Here is a 20725-nt window from a genome sequence, read left to right on the forward strand (position 1 = left end):
TTATTATTATTTTATTGGTATAAATTAGGAAAGAGTAACCCGGGCAATCAATAGTGGATCATAATATTAGGGCTGGACCGTGATGGGCCTAATAACGCACGCGCTCGGGAAGGCGGCGGTCCGGTGACATTCGTAGTTCGGGCGGAAATCCCTGCGCGATCGACCTCTCATGGCGCATGTCCCCAAATCTCGACGACGCCTCCCCTCGATTTCGCTTCCCTCGTCCATCCTCATCGTTTTCTCACATTTCTCAGCTTCTGCTTCGGGTTTTTATTCTTGTTTCCCTCGTTTTCAGCTGATGCGTGTCACTACATCTCTACTTTCTTTTCATTTTTCGTTGTTTATTACTACTATCAATACGACGAGCATATGAAGATTTACTTCGTGTCATGAACAGGACAACGGTGTCGCTGTGGCGACGTCTCTCGGCGGAGCCTGCTCAAATTCGGTGCTCTATTACTGCCCAAATCAACTTGAAGTTCCTTTCATCTCACGCTGCGCAGGTGTTTGTGAAAAGGTGCTGTTTCTTGCCCCGCTGTACTAGGCACATAATTGTAGTTCTCTTAATGTGCAGAAATTCCGCCCGTACATGCATATACATGAACATGCAATTATAGATTGCAAATATATATATGTACGTATGTGTATATATATATATAGCTGTATATATGTATATATATGTATATGTATATGTATATGTATATGTATATGTATATGTATATGTATATGTATATGTATATGTATATGTTTATGTTTATGTTTATGTATATACATATACATATACATATACATATACATATACATATATATACATATACATATACATATACATATATATATATACATACATATATATACATACATATATATATACATATATATATATACATATATATATATATATATACGTATACATATATATATATACATATATATATATATACATATACATATATATATATGTATATATATATATGTATATATATATATGTATATATATACATATATACCCTTAGTTGACTCTCATTTGATTGTTAGTTGAAACTTAACCCAAGAGTAATCTTTATGAACTCCTAAACATTTTTTAACTGAAACAATTTATTTCAATCATAATTAGCCAATAATATGAGATTTCTCAATGAACACTAATGGAAAGTATTAAATGTTATCTAACCTCGCGTATGCTAATTAAAATTTGTATATATATATATATATATGCTGAACCTAAAATAGTGAAACTAATATAGAAATCACTGACTTTGGAGGGATATATATAATTTTGCCTAGAATATATATATGGTTAAAAAGGAAGCTGTAATGCTATTTGATATACATATTTCTTTTTTTTTTCCTTGGAATCTTAATTAACTTTGACATACAAATGACCTGCTAAGGATTCTCAGTGTAGGAAGAGAGCCAGATCTGCCATTCAGCAATGCTAAGACATCCTCATGCTCATGAAAATGTTCTAAGTAGGCTTTCAACAGGCAAAATTGTTGCACCACTCATTCCATAAACATCCTTTTTTTCTTAGGTAGCCTTTATGTCTTAGGTATAGATATTTCTCATTAAAATAAATTTAGTCATTTCAAGTTTGTTTTAAATCTGCAGAAATTTCAGAAGACCAATTATTCTTTGTTTAGCCTGACAGCAGGTCATAATTAAGATGTTGTCAGAAAACATTCATGTAGTTTTCATGTTTTTTCTGAGGAAAATATGAATTATTTATCAATTTATTAGTTAAACAAAAGAACATACAAAATTTACAGACTACGCAAGATCAAAGGTCTCAAGATTCAACTATTCTCCCATCAGAGGCAAAACAACAGAGTGAGGACTTCATCCCCCAGCAAGTCATCAATAGAACCAATTGTTCATGACTTATATGTGATAGAAGATATGCTCAAATTATGAAAAAAAACAAATCAAGAAAAGTATTAATAAATAAAAAAATTTATGTGGTTCCATAGACTTTGCTTACGTTAAGTGATAGTAAACTATATTATTCATTGTGTGAGAATAATCATAGTAATAGATAAATTCTCTCTTGACTTAGAAGTCCTTGGTTCAAACTCAGTAGCAAGACAGTTTAAAACTCATTAGAAGTCTCTCAAAGTGCATATTTATACAATATTCGATCCTTAATTTCCAAAAAAAATCTTTTTTTAAGCAAAAGACTTAAAACATGAAATCTTCTTTATTGATCAAGCAAAGGCCAAGAGTAAATACTTCAACTCCTCGCAAACCTATAAAATTAAACAAACACAAGAACAAGTCCAAGTCAGCTAGGGAGATTATAATCCTCCTTCGGCTCAATGATGGACACCCAAGAACAAAAAACTTGATCTTTTTCTTTTGCCAAATAGACCACAGATCAGCAGTCTAACATTCGAAAAAGGGACATGAGGGGGGGCATCACCATTTCCATGTTCCAGTGAGCAGATTATGAGAAACATTATATTCCATGCAGCTGAGATTATTATCTGGAGAGGATTCTTCCACGTTTCCTGTGCTCCTGGTTAGTCCACCAACCACTTCACAGGTGACACCTACCACCCTCAGTTTCATTATTTTCTTCAGTGGGCTACAAGTATACATATCAATGTTTTATTCCTTCATGAACTTTCCTTCTCTGTTCCAAGCACCTTCTGTGGATAAAGTGAAAGCTTAAGATGTCATCAGATACGCAACAAGGTTGCTTTGTAGACCAAATTAAGGACAAATCTTGCATGTGAAAGGTCACATGCAAGGTTAAAAAATTAAACGGTCCAATGCATCCCCAGCACATGTAAAGTGGCACTTAATCTTTTGGCAGGTGGTGCAGTTTCAACAAGCAGTGCTTTGAAGCCCATGCATGAAGGATTTGATGAACAAGGAGACCTACCAACATAATGACATTATCAGCAGGAAAAACCCTGTTGGTGCAAGAAGAAAGTCGGTAGTCTACATCACGTCATGAAGGAGGTGAGGAGCCCGACAGAATTTTATAGTGTACATTTTTCTTACTGCTTGATTAAATTAGTATCCAAACAAACCTTCTAGCTTAGTCTTTTCCAACTGCTGAAAAAGAATAATACTTCTTTTCAAGTTTGACCCACAAGGCATTCTCATCCAAGTTTCTTGCATTCACATAGATGGGATCAATCTTCTGTTTTGAAATCGAATTAGTTTAAGAACAAACTGGATATGGCTGTCCACAAATTGAGTTAGTTTAAAATATTATCATTGATAGTCCAAAGTTATCTAAACCTTTTTCTATTTAGAGAATATTTACAGATATATAAGTTATTCTTGTCAGAAATCTTAACATAGTCCATGTTTAACAGTTTGTGTCGGCGTCTCTGCATGTTTTTTTCTAGTAGTTCAACAAACCATCAATTTGTGTTAAATGACTTCCATCAAAGAACAAAAGGTAAAGGGGGACAAAGTTGGATTGGGTGGTTTCTTCTGATTTAAAAAGCACCGGAATTAAAGTGTTAAAAAAGTTTAGTAGATGGTAAGAGAAGAGGCAGATATGAAACTAGATTTATTTATGCTTTTCCCGGAAGAGTAGTAGATAGGGAAGCATGTGTTTCTTGGAAAGAAAATATAGTGTCTATTTGTCAAAAAGACTGAAACAAGAATTGACCAAGTTTGGTTGCTTGGAAGTGATTATCTAAAGATGGCTTCGTAGGAAAATACCAAATGGGATCATTTATATGGCTTCTATTGTTTGAATGGTCATAGAAATATAAATTTTGATCACAAATTTGGACTACATATCATGCACACATGAGAAACACCAAATGACCTAAAAATTCTTGCATTTTTTATGTCCCCATTATTTTCTTCACAAGTACATATCCGTGTTGCTTGATACTTCCAATTGGTAGAACTAAAATGTTGCTTGTTATTCTTTTACAGAGCCACTAGACATTGGGGCCATCCATGTATCTACCCTCACAAAACTGTGAGTGATTCCTCATCGGTAAAAAGTATGTGCCATCCATATTTTTAGACTTTGAACCAAGAAACAACAAAACATAGTATATGTTTTCACCCAGAAAATGAGAACTTTAGACTCCTTTGTTGTCCTCATCACATAGATTAATTATGTAGTGCTTGATTGATAGAGATTGATGAGGTGGGGAAATTTTAGCTGTGACCTCATTAGGTACGTAGTGATGACCGAGTTGCCTGCCGTGTGGGACACGAGGTTGCTTGTTCTCGGGGGATGTTTGACTGCCATGTATATGATCATGAAAAAAATAAATAGTACAAATGAGGCAGTCAAATGTTACTAGTTAGATTCTTAGACAGGGAATTTAATGGTGTTCATGGGCTCAGAGAATATTATTGGATCAATTGCGTCCTAAATTACCACAAGTTACTTCATTTGAATTAATCTACTTGGATGTTCTTGGTAGATTAAAATAGAATGCTAATGTTCAGAATAATTTAGTATTAAAAATGGGGATTCCACCTCTCATAATTTACGTCATTAGTAATTTATTGTTTAATCTTTAATTGATTTAAAAAGACATGTGTCTGTCAAATCCATTCTTTCAAGTTAAATCAAATGCTTTTGAGTAATGGAATAAGAAAAAACACAATAGAATTCTTACATCTTTCTCTGATAAAAGGGGTAAGTGTGAAGGTGGGATCTGATCGAAACCTTACTATCAAATATTCATATTATGTTGACATCCCATTAAGATGTATGGTGATGCTAAATAATGAATACCGATAAGACGATGGATGATCAATAATTGATCGGAAACAACGTAGGACAAATGTATAAATAAAACCTCCAGTTGGAATTTTTGTTTTTCAGTGTTATCGTTGTTTGGCAAGAACAATTATTGATGTCTCGCACATAAAATGGGAGTGATTAATCTCTTATAATTGATTTTTATTATCCTAATACGTCTGAGTTGATTAAAACTCCATGTTGCAAACAAATCAGATGAAAAAGCAAACAAAACTTTATTTCCTAATCAGCAGTTCCAGATGCAATCCAACCATTTTTCGTTTGGAGGATTCGTATGCATGTTCTAAATTTCTTCGAAATCAAGAGATATTCAAATCAAATCATATTCTGAACATCGGTTGAACGGTACATATCAATCAATATTTATAAAACATAATCAATATAAAATATAAAAAAAATAAGGTAAAACATCTGTAGAAGACATATGAATTTTTTTATTATTTCTTTAATAATATTATATTAGTATAAGCACGGAAAGACGTTGAAAATGAAAACCCAATTGAGATTTTCCAACATTAATCAGTAGTCAAGGAAAACCGGGGAGATCAAAAAAGCACTACTCCTAAATGTGCATGGATGTGTACCCCTACAACCCAGCCGCGGATCCCCACCATCCAATCACTGGGCCACCACCGCACTTTTGGTGGGGAAAGGAGAGAAGATGTAGTGGTGCATGTGTCATCGCCTTTAGGGCCGCCCCCTTATACTTTGGAATGGTGACTAAAAGGTGTCAGAAGAGGCTGGGAAATGGAATAGGATTTGTGTTTTCCTTTTTATATACTATTACTATTACTATTTATTTATTACATAACATGTTCTTTTAACTTCATGACAAACGAAGAAATCAAACCTGTTTAATTGGTAAAATAATTTTGACTATTGATAGTAAAATTTTATGATCAAGTCTTGTTAAAGCTTTGAGGTAAAACATTTGATGGTTAGCACATACTTTACAAGTTAATTAATTGGGTGTGATTATTAAATCACAAAGAGCTTGAGATCCTATCACATACTGTTGGCTTATTAATTATTATACCTCTTTTAAGCTCACTCTTTGCAACAGTATAAGACAAACAGCAAGAATTTTAATGTCTCAAAACCATGGACAGGGCCACACTGTATCACCCAATAAAGTTACATCTAGACTGGCACATAGAGACTTTTTTTGTGTGTGTGTGTGTGTTGATTTGGAGTAAAACAGAGGGACCTGTATTTTTCTACCTTCATATTACCATATAGGGAGGTTAATCTATTTGAGGTTTCTATTGTTGACCTCTCTCTCTCTCTCTCTCTCTCTCTCTCTCTCTAGAATGTCATTTGAATATATATATATATATATATATATATAAAGATATACATATAATATTATATCTATTAACATAAAACTGCTTTATGATGGTCAAGGATACAATGTAGAATATCCATGACTCGTATGGATGGGATCAGCCATGGGATACCGGATTTATATTAACCAGTCACGTGGATTGAACTCGTTCCAATGGTGAGACCACGTCTGGATGTTTTCTATGTAATATCATCTGAGAAATGTTTTCGCTCAGCTCTGACTGCATGAGAAACCAAGAAGGTAAAGAAAGAAGAAGAGAATGGGAAGAAGCCATGTTGTTGACTGTCAACCAAGGAAGAACCATATTCCAGCTTCTCATTAGCCAATATCTGCTACTATTTCCATATTACATGCCTTCTTATCTCCACTGTGTCCATGCGTTCCCTTTTCAAGCCTTTAAATGGAGAAAAGGGTGAGGGAAAGGGAAGAAACCACTGCCAAACAAGCTGCGGGTGTCTTCTCTCAGAGCACAACTCACAGCTTCCCTCGGTGCTTCGATGGAAGCTGAGGCACAGGATGTGATGGCCAAGAGGCCATCCACCTCTCGGTTCGGAAGGGTCTGCGTCTTCTGTGGCAGCAGCCCTGGGAAGAAGGCAAGCTACCAGCTTGCAGCAACCCAGCTCGGCCATGAACTGGTGCGTCTTCCTAACTGTGTCTTGATCGATTCTTCTTCTCAATTGAAGATTCTTAGAGCAGAAGCTGGCCATCTCCTCTTTTTTGCTATTTGGGGTCTGATGCGAGGAATAATGCTCTGTTCTGCAGGTCCAAAGGAACATAGACTTGGTCTATGGTGGGGGAAGTATTGGCCTCATGGGTCTTGTCTCTCGAGCTGTTCATGATGGCGGCCGCCATGTCTTGGGGTCTCTCTCTCTCTCTCTCTCTCTCTCTCTCTCTCATATATATATACTCATCCATGATATGTGGATATGCTGCAGAGTTATTCCCAGGACCCTAATGCCCAGAGAGGTATGTCTGTCTGTCTGTGTCTCAAGCTTCTTATCTACAGTTTTCGGAATCTTTTGACGAACTAATTACTAGTGGAAGCATGACTGATAAGTTTGGGGACCTGCAGATTACAGGAGAGACTGTAGGAGAGTTGAGGCCTGTCTCAGGGATGCACCAAAGGAAGGCCGAAATGGCTCGCCAAGCTGATGCCTTCATAGCATTGCCTGGTAATTCATCTCTTCTAGATCATCATCTTTACTGTAGTAGCTTTTCTTTAGATAGATATTCTACCGTTAATTTTGACCTCATGCTGAGTGTCTTTGAGTTGCTTGGTTCTTCATGTGATTAACCATACAGGTGGCTATGGAACCCTGGAAGAACTCCTCGAAGCCATAACCTGGGCTCAACTAGGGATCCACGACAAGCCGGTAAACCTCCGTTAATTCCTTTATCTACTTTCATTCCATTAACGCTAACATGCATCCATACATACATATGATTTGTTGCTGCTGCACAGGTAGGCTTGCTGAACGTTGATGGCTACTACAACTCCCTGCTCTCCTTCATCGACAAGGCCGTGGACGAGGGATTCATTGCGCCCGCCGCGCGTCATATCATCATCTCCTCACAAACTGCCCATGAGCTACTGTCGAAGCTCGAGGTACGGAACTGCTTGCTTGCTCGTCTTCTTGGCACTACTGTTCTTCTTGCTCTTCTGCCAATTTGTGGCAGAAGGTAATCTGCATGATTCAAGCTGGTTCAAGGAAAGCGTTTGGTTTCAAGCAGGAGTACGTGCCGACGCATGATGGAGGTGCACCGAAGCTGAGTTGGGAGATGGAGCAGTTAGGGCACTCTCCCAAACTGGACATTTCCCGTTGACCACCTGCCCCTGTGTGCATGTTGACCAAGCCTCACTCCCACTCCATTCTCGAACCACTTCTTCTGCTTCTTCTTCTCTCTCTCTCTCTCTCTCTCTCTCTTCCTTCCTTCTTCTCTAATCTAATGACTTGTCTTCTTCGCCTTCTTTTCTGGTGGTTGACCTTTTGACCTCAAAGCTTGGGGAACAGATAAAGCGAAAATGACTCACTCGGTGTCGGTAAACTTTTTCTTCTTCTTGTCTTTCCCTTCTTAAAGCATGAATAAAATTGTCACTTTTGTTTTTAATTTAATTTTTCAGAAGTCGGAATGTACCATGCAATTAAATTGTAGTTATTTTTAAATCAAAATATTAGCAAAAAGATCGATTGTATTTTGTGTCCATTTAAGCCTTTAGATGAAGTAATCAATTGTATAATATATTTATTTTCTATTAATTATTCATAAATGATAAATGTATTCTCAGTATATCGATTATAATACTAATTAGATTGAGATTTAAATAAATATGTGAGCTGATGTAGACCCAACAAAGAGACACGTGGAGGGGACATTGATGTCCTTCTCGGTGAGGAGGGGTGTGGATGACGAGGGAGATGGGAACCTGTGCTCTCGTGAAGGAATCCCTGTGGCTTAGAGCTGTGTAATGGAGTGTGCCAGTGGTGGAAGGAGGAGGAGGAAGAAGAAGATGATGATGACTCCTCAGGGATCAACCCAATCGATCATTCCCCCTCCGTTTGGAACCTTCTCGCACAGCTACATGTGGCGAGTTGGATCAGAGAAGAAGAAGAGGTCCGTTTTCTTGTAGACATGATTGCATCCCAGCTCGGAACGCAACTAGAATTCATAGTAATCTTCTTCTCATCTATTTCCAACGGTGCGTTAGCGTTTGTGCTGCGCTTGCGGCTTCGATGGCATGTAAGCCCTGCATAGTGATGATGTCCGCTGACACGAGAAATTAAAATCATGACGTCCCAAGTTTGGAAGGCATGATTATTAAATGTACAGTGATTAAACCTGCACTCGGTTCACCATATGTGCTCACGGGAGATAGCTCGGCAGTCCACTGCAGTCTTGATAAGAGACAAGATCTTTTCATGGAGCGAGAACATGAGAGCATGCAAGAGTCTTGCGACAACAGCACTCCAACAGAGGATCCATTAAAACCTGCTCGATGAACGAGTCTACACTTCCATGCCATTCATTGCTGTTTCGGATTCAGAATGGGCCATAGAACTTGACCTTTCACACCTGTCAACCCAATGCTTCTACACGCCTCCAGGAACAAACACTAGGTCAACTTTAGTCCTTACTCGTCGGGGACAGCTAACTGGGACTGTACCTCTCCATGAAATAAACAGGGAGAAGACCAGACGATTGCTACTGTGGAAACAAAAAAAGCAAAAACTTGTAGTGGCTACTCCTAAAGGATCACAATAATAATGTCATTAGTCCATTAAATCAGTGATATAATCATATCGGCGAAAGGCCTCTGATCAATGCTGCGTCTGTCTAGTAATAATATTATTTACTTTGAAACTAATTTCTTTTGTTAATTCGATCTCTATATTTAATTCATTAACACCACTAACTAATCCCTTCATCCTTCGGTTGTCCTCTCTAACCCTATAATTAGACTAAACTAATATAAATTTCAACAATTTTATTTATTTATTTGAGTTTATACAAAGTGATATCTTTAATTAATTAAAATAATATTGTTATTTTTTGTTTATAATTTTAGTAGAATTCTTATTAGGCCGACTCTCTCTCTCTCTCTACTATTAAAATTGTGATTGATATTTAATACTCTTTAAACTCTAAAGATGATAACAATATGAGGAGAATTTTATAAATTATATATATTTTTGTTTAAATAATGATCAATTGGAGTTTAAACAGACCATTAATTGATTCGACCGGTTGTAGGTGGACGCGTATTGATTGCTACCTCATTTGCACTTAGCTCTCTCAGTCTCGCTCGTTTACCCACAAAACCGGCACAGGTTGTTTGCCATACAAGGTTTAAGTTACACTCATTTCCCACTCACTTCGCCCTGCTAAGGGAAGGCGGTAGGGTTTTTGATCGGATCTCTTTGGTTCTCCATTGCATCACCGTCTCTTGATCGGTCATTTAACTACAGTTGTCTTGTTTCCTTTCCTACCTTTAGTTTGATATCGTTTCTTTCTCGATATTTGATCGGTGAACTAACTACACGTTGTCTTGTTTCCTTTCTTACCTTTAGTTTTATATCGTTTCTTTCCCAATATTTTCACTTGTTTGATTTCTCAATCTGGCCTTATGCGAGGATTTTTCAGTTCGTTTCTCAATTGTGTAAGTATAAAGATTATAACTATAAATCAAATCATAATAAATTAAATTTAGGTAGCATCCCTTTTGATATCATTAAGAATGTCTTTATTTTAATATACAAACACTCCATCATCTAATCAAGCAATTAGGATAGTGTCTTTTATCAAGGTCAATCTGTTAGAACCCTTGTAGATTCTAAGCTTGGGGTTGATCTCTTTAGAGGATCAGCCTCCTTGGAACTCTATAGGGGTTCCTTCCTTCAGGTTGCTGCTCAAAGGCTGCTAAAAGGATTCATCTATTCATTGAGAAAAGAGGATGAATACATGACTATTTATAGAGCTTCTAAACCTCAACTCCTAATAGGACTCCTACTCAAGACTCTTACTTTAAACTAACTCCTAATGCTTCTCTAAGAAGCAACCTCCAAACTAATCCTAACCTTGTTAGGATCAAGAGCGGTACTAACCAGGGGGGTTGAATTAGTACAGCGAAAAAAAGCGTTAATTCGAAAAAATATTTATTTCGATTCAATCCGTTTCGGAAAGAAAATAAACTTAAAAGCTTTCGTAAGAGTGCAAAGAGAAGGTTAAGGAAGTTTGCAGTAATGTAAATTGCACAAATAGAAAAGCAAACTAGAATTTAGAGTGGTTCGGTCAATGTGACCTATATCCACTTCCGATTCCTCCTCCGTCGAGGTCATCGGCATCCACTAATAGTCTTCCTTCAACAAACGAAGACCAACCATCTTTTTACAGCTCTTTCTCCTTTTCACAGGTTTAGGAGATAACTCTTACAAGTTTCACACATCTCTTGAATGATCTCAACACTTAGAAAGGGAGGAGAAGTACTTTAGCTCTTTTATAACGTTTTAATACTTCAAAGACTCAAGATTATGCCAATACTTTCGTGCCTTTTTATGCAAAAAAGGGCAGGGAATTTATAGGTCCCAATAGCTTCAAAATTGGAACCAAAAAGTGTCTTATCTCTATTTTCCGGGGTACTAGCGGTACCACCACCATTACTGGGCAGTACCACCGCTTGACACTTGACACTCGACGGTACCACTACCCAGTTTGGATGGTATAACTGCTTGACAAAGCTTTAAGATCGAGCTCTGGCGGTACCACGGCCTGACAAGGGCGGTACCACCACTTGACAGGAGCAGTACCATCGTTGGCAATATTAACTATCGACAGTACCACCGCCCAGAACACTTGGGAGATCGGGTCTACCAAGCGGTGCCACCACCAGCCGTGGTTTCAGGTGCTGAATGAGCTATTCAATCCGACCCAATTCAGCATGTTAAGAGCCCAGTTGACTCCTGATTGAGTTAGTGAGATTACCTCCCAATCCTAACTTAACTTATGATTCTAACTATGATTAAGGCAAGTAATTAGTCTGGTATGTCAAATTTTCTTTCGGTGAACTTCTCGACGAAACTTTCGGCAAACTTCCGACAAACTCCCGATGAACTTTCGATAATCTTCCGATGAACTCTCGGCGATCTTCCGATGAGCCTCCGGTGAACTTCCGACGAACTTTCGATGAGCTCCCGATACACTTCCGGTATATCGTTCGAATATTCGACTCCGACCCATCATATGCTTTATGCCTTACTGCTATCGTAGTTAATCCTGCACACTTATCTCAACAAATAGATTATGTCAAACAATTCACCAATTGATTTCATCATCAAAATCCAAGATTCAACAATCTCCCCCTTTTTGATGATGACAACCAATTAGTGAAGGAGTTAACCTTAACTCCCCCTATTTATATGCCATATTTTGAGAAAAGACATTTTTGTATTCAAGGCTTTTGAATTCAAGCATCAAATTGATAAGTTATTATTCAATCATGCACAACATAATACTTATCATGATTCACTGATTCAAAATATGATATCATGTATCTATTTTTAAAATTTGAAAGATGATACAAATGACAATTCATCATAGTATCAATTGTAAATAGCGAGTTAAACTCATGATACCTCATCATAATAATTTGATACGAAATCAAGCATGACACCAGGAAGGAAACATTTAAAAGTAATCATGCCACATAAGTAATTATGCCACATTATGGTATATTTCAAGTAAGCATTTGATATTTTTCAAGTATTTGTATTTGATGATACCAATCATATTTCAAGTATTTATGATAAAATATAAGCATATTTACGATAAAATACATTGCATATATTTACAATGCCAATGCCAATTGGTCATCAATTTTGTCATATTTTGGTATCATTTCTCCCCCTTTGTCATCAACAAAAAGGAGAACAATTCAACAATGCAAGTGTGATAAAAATTCAAGCAAGTTTCTCACTAATTTATCGAATCGATATTGCATTGTTACATGGTAACATTCAAAAGTTCTTAACATCAAAAGTTATCAACATTAAAGTGATCATATCAACATCAAAAGTTATCAACATTAAAGAGATAGATTCTCTCCCTTGTCATCAAAACTTTACATGAAGAAGAGGAAGGAAGGTAAGGAGGGAATCCAATCGAATTTGTGAAATAATTTGATCCAAAATATCATGTGAAATCAGATCGTTATTCTTGCAAGTAATTATCATATACTAATATTCATCTTTCAAAGATCAAGATATTTATTGGAATTCATAAAATTCATCTTTCATGAGAAGAATAAGAAAGAATTCATGGGAGAGGAATATCACATGAAAAAAAAATTCACGAATAGAACTTCATAATTCAAAACCATTTCTCATTAAAAATTCACAAGAGTTAAACTCGATGTATTTGTCAATGAAATCCATGAAGTGATTAAGTGTATCAAAAATCATTAAGTGATGGAGCAAGGGTATGAAGTAAACTTGATACCAAGGAAGATAAAAATGAAATAGATTCATGAAAGCCCCATTCATGAAATAAATTAAGAGAAGGATAGTCCAGAAAAGAAATACAACAAACTCATGCATTCAGACAATTTAACATTCCTAACTCCCTTCTAATGAAATCAAATTGTCATTTATTTAAAGGTTTTGTTAAGATATCGGCCAATTGATATTTTGTATTAATGAATTCTAAAATTACATCATGATTATTAACATGATCTCGTATAAAGTAATGTCTAATGTCAATATGTTTAGCTCTAAAGTGCTTAATATGATTTTTCGTTAGACATATTACACTTGTGTTATTACACTTTATATGTATATTCTTCAAGTGAATTCCATAATCCTCTAAACTATTTTTCATCCATATAACTTGAGCACAGTATGCACATACTGTAATATACTCAGCTTCGGTTGTGGATAATACAACCGAGTTTTGTTTCTCAGAAGTCCAAGAGACAAGCGTGTGTCCTAAAAATTGACATGTTCTGGATGTACTTTTTCTATCTATTTGGCAGCAAGCAAAATCATCATCGGCATAACCAAGCAATTCAAAAGTTTTAGATTTTGGATACCATAATCCTAGATTAGGAGTTCCTTTTAGGTATCTAAAAATCCTTTTGACAGCTTTTAAATGAGATTGTTTAGGGTTAGATTAAAACCTAGCACAAAGTCCTACGCTAAACATGATGTCCGGTCTAATTGCGGTGAGGTATAGTAAACTATCTATCATACCCCTATAAGCTTTTTGATCAAAGCTTTCTCCACTTTCATCAATGTCTAACTTAGTGGAGGTACTCATATGAGTATTGATAGCCTTTGAACTATCCATTTTAAATCGTTTTAGCAAGTCTAATGCATATTTTGTTAGGAACGAGGTCGACACTAAGAGGGGGGGGGGGGTGAATTAGTGCAACGGATAAAAACATCAGTTTCGGAAAATCCTTTTGTACGATAAAACCAAACTCGAAAATGCTTGACTTTGAAAGAGAAGTAAGAGAGTATTGAAAGCAGTTTGTAGTTAATGTAAATTATAAGAAGTAAATGCAAACCAGAGAACACACCAATTTTATAGTGGTTCGGTCATCGTGACCTATATCCACTCCGCCGATTCCTCTTCCGTCGAGGCCACCGACATCCACTATCGATCTTCCTTTAATAGACAAAGATACAACCTCCTTCTTACACCTCTCTTCTCCTTTTACCGGGTTTAGGAGACAACCCTTACAAACACACACTCTCCTCTCTAAACAGGATTCTAAGTTTAAGCTAGAGGAGAGATTTCTCAAGTAATTTCTATAGTGTTTTCTAGCTTTAAAACTCTCTGTGCTTGTGTAGTTTATCCAGGGAAGAGAGGGATATTTATAGGCCTCAAGTTGATTCAAACTTGGAGCCTAAAAACATCTCATCTTGGGTTTCCTAGGTTCGGTCGGTACCACCACCTGGTATTGGGCCATTAAGCGGTACCATCGCTCAGACTGGTGGTACCAACCCCCAGACTGACGGTACCACCGCCCAGACTAGCGGTACCACCGCCTGACATAGTTTCGAAGACTGTGCCATGACGATGCCACTTCTTAGCTCACTGTTTGGGGCCTTCATTGGGCCTAACACGGTCCTTACATGGGCCCAACTGGCCCCTAATTGGGTTGGCCCAAATCCAATCCTAATTACATGCTAATTATGAATTCTAAGACATTTCCTAAGCTAAACAAGTCCGTTAGTCTAGTTTCTTCCGGCGAGCTTCCGGCGATTTTCTTACGAACGTCCGACGATCTCTCGACAATGTTCCAACTGTTAGGATCAAGAGCACTAGGGGGGGGGGGGGGGGGTGAATTAGTGGAGTGGAATACTTTCGTTGGTTCAAAAAAACTTCGAACGAAAACCGTTTCGGAAAGATCTTTAACTTGAGAGCAAACAAAAGTATAGTTGATGTAAAGCAATAGAGGCAGTTTGCAGTTAAGAAAAAGAGTAGAATGTAAATGCAAACCGAGATTTAGAGTGGTTTAGTCAATCTTGACATACATCCACTTTTGGCTTCCTCCTCCGACGAGGTCACTGATGTCCACTAGAGGCCTTCCTTCAATAGGCGAAGGCCAACCACAATTTTGTAGCTTTTCTCCTTTTGACGGGCTTAGGAGACAACCTTTATAAGTTTTCAATCCTCTCTTGAATGATCAAGACTTAGAAAGAAAAGAGGGAGCGGAACTCTAGCCTTTTAAAACACTTTTAAGCTCTCAAATACTCAGAATAAAAGCAGGCTTTTGATTTTCTTTCATGCAGGAAAGGGTGGGGTTTATATAGATCCAAATCAGTTTGAATTCGGAGCTCAAAAGTGTCCATTCTTGGATTTCCGGGGTCTTGGCGGTACTACCGCTATAACTGGGTGGTACTACTGCCTGTCATCTGTCACTGAGCGGTACTACTGCTCAGTCTGGGCGGTATTACCACCTGACAGCGCTTGAAGACCGAGCTCAGGCGGTACCATCGCTTGACAGGGGCGGTACCACCACTAATAGTAATAACTACCGGCGGTACCACCGCTTGATAGGGGCGGTACTACCACCCAGAACTCCTGGAAGATCGAGTCTCTTGGGCGGTGCCACTACCGGCCCTGGCGGTGCCACCGTCGGCCAGGAATTCTGGGTCCAAATGGGCTGATCCATTTGGCCCAATTTGGGTCTACCAAGGGCCCAGTTGGCCCCATATTAAGTTAATGGGATCATCTCCCAATCTAAATTTAATCTACATGCTAACTATGACAATTAAGACATCAATATTGTAGATTATGTTCCGGTACGTCAATCGCTTCTTCCGGTAAGCTTCCGACGAACTTCCGATGAACATCCGACGAACCCTCGGTGATGCTCCGGTGGACTCTCGGCAAACTCTTGGACTTGCGACGATCCTCTTGGCGAGTTCCGACGAGCTTCTTTGGCAAGCTCTTGGACTTCTCGGATTGTTCCCACAGAACCTTCGACGACCGTCCGGACTTTCGACGAACTCTCGAACCCCCAATGTGATCTTATTATTGACTCTAGCTTAACACTTGCTGCATGTCTTACTACCATCGTAGTTAATCCTGCACACTTATCTCAGCATACGGATTAGATAACCAAATGATAATTGACTTTATCATCAAAATCCGAGATTCAACAATCTCTCCCTTTTTGATGATGACAATCAATTGATAACGGAGTTAACCTTAACTCCCCCTATCTATATGCCATACTTTAGATATGTCATTCTTGAATTCAAAACCTTTGAATTCAAGAGACATATTGATAAGTTAAGTTCATTTAAACTTATCAATACCCCCATCATAATTCCTATCATGATGTATCTTTCTGAAAATGATGTCAAGGTTTGACATCCATTTTCAAGTCTTATATTTCATATGTGAAAGATAGCAATCATAGAAATTCATCACATGACAAGATATCAATTTGTAAGATTGCGATGTAAGCTCTAGATATCTTAACATGCTGCAAATATGACAATCATAGCAATTCATCATATGGCAACATATCAACATTGTAAAATTACAATGTAAGCTCTAGATATCTTATCATTAATGCAAATATGGCAATCATAGCAATTCATTCTATCATCAATTTACCACATATTTCTCCCCCTTTGTCATCAACAAAAAGGAGAACTATTCAAGTGTATTTCAAGCATAGTAATAAGTGTGGTAAAGATTCATGTTATTTTTCAACCATAAGATACCATTCATATAAATTATTTTTCAAGCAATTATGACATGGTATCATTCAAAGTCTATTAAAGAGATAGCGTTCATTACTTCTTCCTTATTTGTCATTAACGTTTTGCATGAAGGAGGAAAGCCATTGTGAACTAACTTTGAATGAAGTTAAAAATGATAAGAGATTAAATCATGCTTCATTTTTACAAGAGTCAAGATATACATGTGAAATTAAATTCTTGTAAATGTTCATTAAAAAAAAAGTCTTCCTTCGTTAAGAAGGAATTCATTTCATCAAATCTATTTCTCGATTAAAAATTATTTTTCACAAGGTAAATCCATGAGAGATGCATTTGTTAATTAATTCCTTATGTCAAAAATCATGGAGCATTGATATGAAATAAGCTTGATATGACATAGGCTCATGAAAGCTTCATTAAGTCCGGAAGAGAAATACAAGATCATGCATTCGGAAAATGTTTTGTTATAGCTTTTTGATCATAATCATGAATGTAAAACATGCTTATCATAATGGAAATCAAGACACACAATTTTCAACATATTATTGAAGCATATAATCATGTAAAATTTGTATAATAAGATTTTCAGCATTGAGTTTCTAAGTGATTGATCAAGGATCAAGAAAGTCCGAAAATAAAATTTAACAAATTCATGCATTCGGACAATTCTTTCAATCACAATTATGAAGCAAAATTATTAGTGTTTTGTAGTACTCAAAGATTAAGAATTTGATATATGAATGAACATTCTCAAATCACAATGAGAGTATAATATGCTCATCATGGAAACTTTTAGTACCAAGGCACAAAATTTCCAACTTTAAAGTAAACACATTATCAAAGCATTTAATTATGTCAAATTCATATAAAATTTTCAGCATGAAATTTAAGTGATCAAAGAATTAGGAAAATCTGAAAACGAAGTTCAATCAACATTAATATTCCTAACTCTATAAGTGCTCACCAAATAATACATCAAGTCATAGATACCAATAGTTTAAACATATCAAAGCAAGTGGTATTGTGATCAAGGTGAGTAGCATAAAGAGTTTACAACAAGAAGGAATTGTGTCTACTTTTTTCTAAATACATACATATGCTTATTTAGGTGGTGAAAAATTAAAATGCCTAAACAGAGTATCAAACTATCGATGAATCTGCTGCAGCTCAGATAGGATTTGATCTTGGCGATGTTCAAGCCGATCTTGTCTTTATTCAAAGCGATCCATCCAAATCCCTATGTCTTCGATATATGATGAAGGAGCTTGCTCAAATGGATGTGATTCTTCAAAGGGACCAGTTGGAGGAGATTGATTACCCCTAAAGATTGGTGTTTCTGGTTTTGGTTTTGGTTGAGTGGGATCGGTTCTTCTAGGCAGTCTAACCCACATACCATTTCTAAATATACATCTCATTCAACGAAGTAGATTTTTATTTATGATGCTAAATCTATCTACCTTTATAACCTCTTCGTCGGATGGTATTGTAATATCGTAGGCCTAAAGTATTCTAGTGATTATGCTACCATATGGAAGCATCATGTTTTTTTTAGATATTTCTATCATGTTTTGTTGGATAAGATAACCAAAGCAGTTATTATATCCTTTCATGATCCCATACATGGTTTCTAATTCCATTTGACTTACTTCATCATGATGATATTGTTTAGGGAGAATGATACTAATTAGAATGCGATGAAGTATTTTGGTGTTTAATGGTAATAGATGTTCACAGCTTTTAGGAAATACCATTAAGTTGGGATTACCGAAAATTATTCCTAAGGCATCAACATACGTGATCCCAACTGTTTCATCATCCCATATCCTCTAAAATAACAGTCTCTATCTTTTACAGGGATGCCTCTAATGTCGCAAAGGGATATATCCATAATGGATATATGATATCCTAAAAGATAGGTAGACACCCTTTCTTCTTCATCTATATGTAGATTGTTATAAAACAACATAACAAGCCTAGGGTAGATGGGTTCACTTATTTATAGGATTGGGAGAAGATCTAGATTTGTAAACCATTGAATTGGTTCTGAATCACTTAGTTCATCTAAATCAACATACTTTCCCTTATGAATATTTCTAAATTCTATGGAAGCAAATTTTTAGGCATGTAGATTTGAATCAAAAAGTATGGAATCAAAGTTTTCTTCTAATCTCCTCTTCCCTTTGTCCCCAGAGGATCTTCTAGAACCTATAAATACTGCTATTTAGGAGGATAAATAATGAGCAAGAGCAGATCAAATAAAAGAGAAATCAAAGGTTTTAGAGAATACCTTAGTTGAGATCTTCAAGAGGAAGTAGGATTGATTCTTGATCTTGCAGGAAATAGGCAGTTTTGGGTAGCTAAAGGAGAGGAATAGAGTTGTAGGAGAGTTTAGAGCTGCAATGAGGAGAAGAAAATGAGTTGGGGTCGGTTCTACCGTTGGCCCTAGCTTGGGTTTAAAAGAGGGCAGGTTGCGGGCGGTGGCACCACTGGCTGGGAGGTGCAACCACCTACCACCCATGACAGTCGGTGGTGCTACCGCCAGCTGGGCAGTGCCACCGCCTACAGGCAGTGAGCACTTCTTTTAGGGCTGTGTGGGCTGATGTGGGTGTTTCAATTTGAAGAGAGTTTTTATTTGTGGAGCAGCCAACCTTAATTATGTAAAAGTTTCCAAATGAGAAATTTTGTACGTTCATGATAGATCTTGTGAAATGCATACTCTACTCAAATGTGTTTATGATAGAGTTTTCAATATGTTCATGACTTGTCATGCAAGCTTATAAGTCTTGCTAGTTCATGATTTGTATGCAGACTTAGCTTGCAAGTCGTAAGTTCGTGATCTTGTAAGATATAGTTGGATCCGAAAAAATTTGAAGACGAAATGTATCCGATAAATTCGAATTCCAAAGGATGTGTGAAAGGGAAATCATGAGTTTCAAAATTTGAGGGATCAAACAGGATTGTATCAGTATCATTTTGTAATTGATAGTTTCAATTTTACTGATCCTCTTTTTGTCATTTTAGCTAGAGAGCGTTATGAGTCATTTTGGATCTCTTGGTTATAGGCCTTGAGCATCCACTATCAAGGTACCATCTCTTGCTTCTAGCTTGTGGTGATATATGTTTCTATAAAAAAGGATGATTTTTAGGTACCCATTTAATCTTGGGTGCCTCAAAAATCGATCTAAATTGTTTGTCATGTTGCATGGAATTTATTACGATTCTTTTAGGAGCCCAAATCAATTTTTTAGGACTAATCTTCTTGAATGGACAATGATAAGTTCTATGTCCATATTTGTAATAAAAGTTACACTTATTTTGGTGCGAAACATATAAGATAGGGACTTTAATGAAAGTGGTTAGATTTTGGTGAGAGCTTCTCGAAAATCTGATTCCACATTTTTTAGGAACATGACCCTTATCGGTAAGGATCATGTTCAAGGACTTGCTACCAACCTTGAATTTCTTCAAGGTGTCCTTGAGTAGCAAGTTCTCTTTTTGGAGTATTTCTAAGTCATGGCATTTCGTACATGGAACTAAACTATCATTATGTTTAATTTTTAATTTATCAAAATTACTAACAAGAATATCATGTTCCTTTTTTAATAATTTATATTTTCTACTCATTGTTTTGCATTCATCAAATAAATCATGGAAAGCATTTAACAATTCATCAAATGATAAATATGCATCAATTAAATTTGATACCTCCTCTCCAATGACCATGAGTGCATAAAGAGCAACTTGCTTGGTGTTGGACTCCTCTTCTTCGGATATGCTTGAGTCATCTTACGTTACTTTGAGCGCCTTCTTCTTTGGTGTTCTCTTCTTGGCTTAGGGACAATCACTTTTATAGTGTCCCGGCTTCTTGCATTCATAATAAATAACTTGGTCCTTTTTGGG

General features: G+C 36.7%; 1 protein-coding gene and 1 long non-coding RNA gene across 3 annotated transcripts; both read left to right on the top strand.

The window, feature by feature from the left end:
• The first annotated feature begins 71 nt into the window (after positions 1 to 71).
• LOC108952169 (uncharacterized) lies at positions 72 to 4294 on the top strand. 2 transcript variants are annotated; one of them, XR_010480283.1, is made up of 5 exons: positions 72 to 266; positions 398 to 517; positions 2471 to 2694; positions 2816 to 2964; positions 3904 to 4294. It is a non-coding gene; the product is annotated as an uncharacterized LOC108952169 (long non-coding RNA). The 2 variants fall into 2 exon arrangements; XR_010480282.1 differs by having other exon boundaries at positions 2471 to 2964.
• A 2032-nt stretch (positions 4295 to 6326) lies between these two features.
• Positions 6327 to 8300, top strand: LOC135595113 (cytokinin riboside 5'-monophosphate phosphoribohydrolase LOG1-like). The gene is made up of 7 exons (XM_065085634.1): positions 6327 to 6730; positions 6858 to 6955; positions 7031 to 7061; positions 7168 to 7267; positions 7398 to 7468; positions 7558 to 7701; positions 7827 to 8300. Exons 1-7 carry the CDS (start codon positions 6593 to 6595, stop codon positions 7917 to 7919), a joined length of 675 nt encoding a protein of 224 aa, XP_064941706.1. The 5' UTR covers positions 6327 to 6592; the 3' UTR covers positions 7920 to 8300.
• The last annotated feature ends 12425 nt before the right edge of the window (positions 8301 to 20725 follow it).

The sequence above is a fragment of the Musa acuminata genome, chromosome BXJ1-2 (genome assembly GCF_036884655.1).
Source record: "Musa acuminata AAA Group cultivar baxijiao chromosome BXJ1-2, Cavendish_Baxijiao_AAA, whole genome shotgun sequence".
Classification (NCBI taxonomy): Eukaryota; Viridiplantae; Streptophyta; class Magnoliopsida; order Zingiberales; family Musaceae; genus Musa; species Musa acuminata.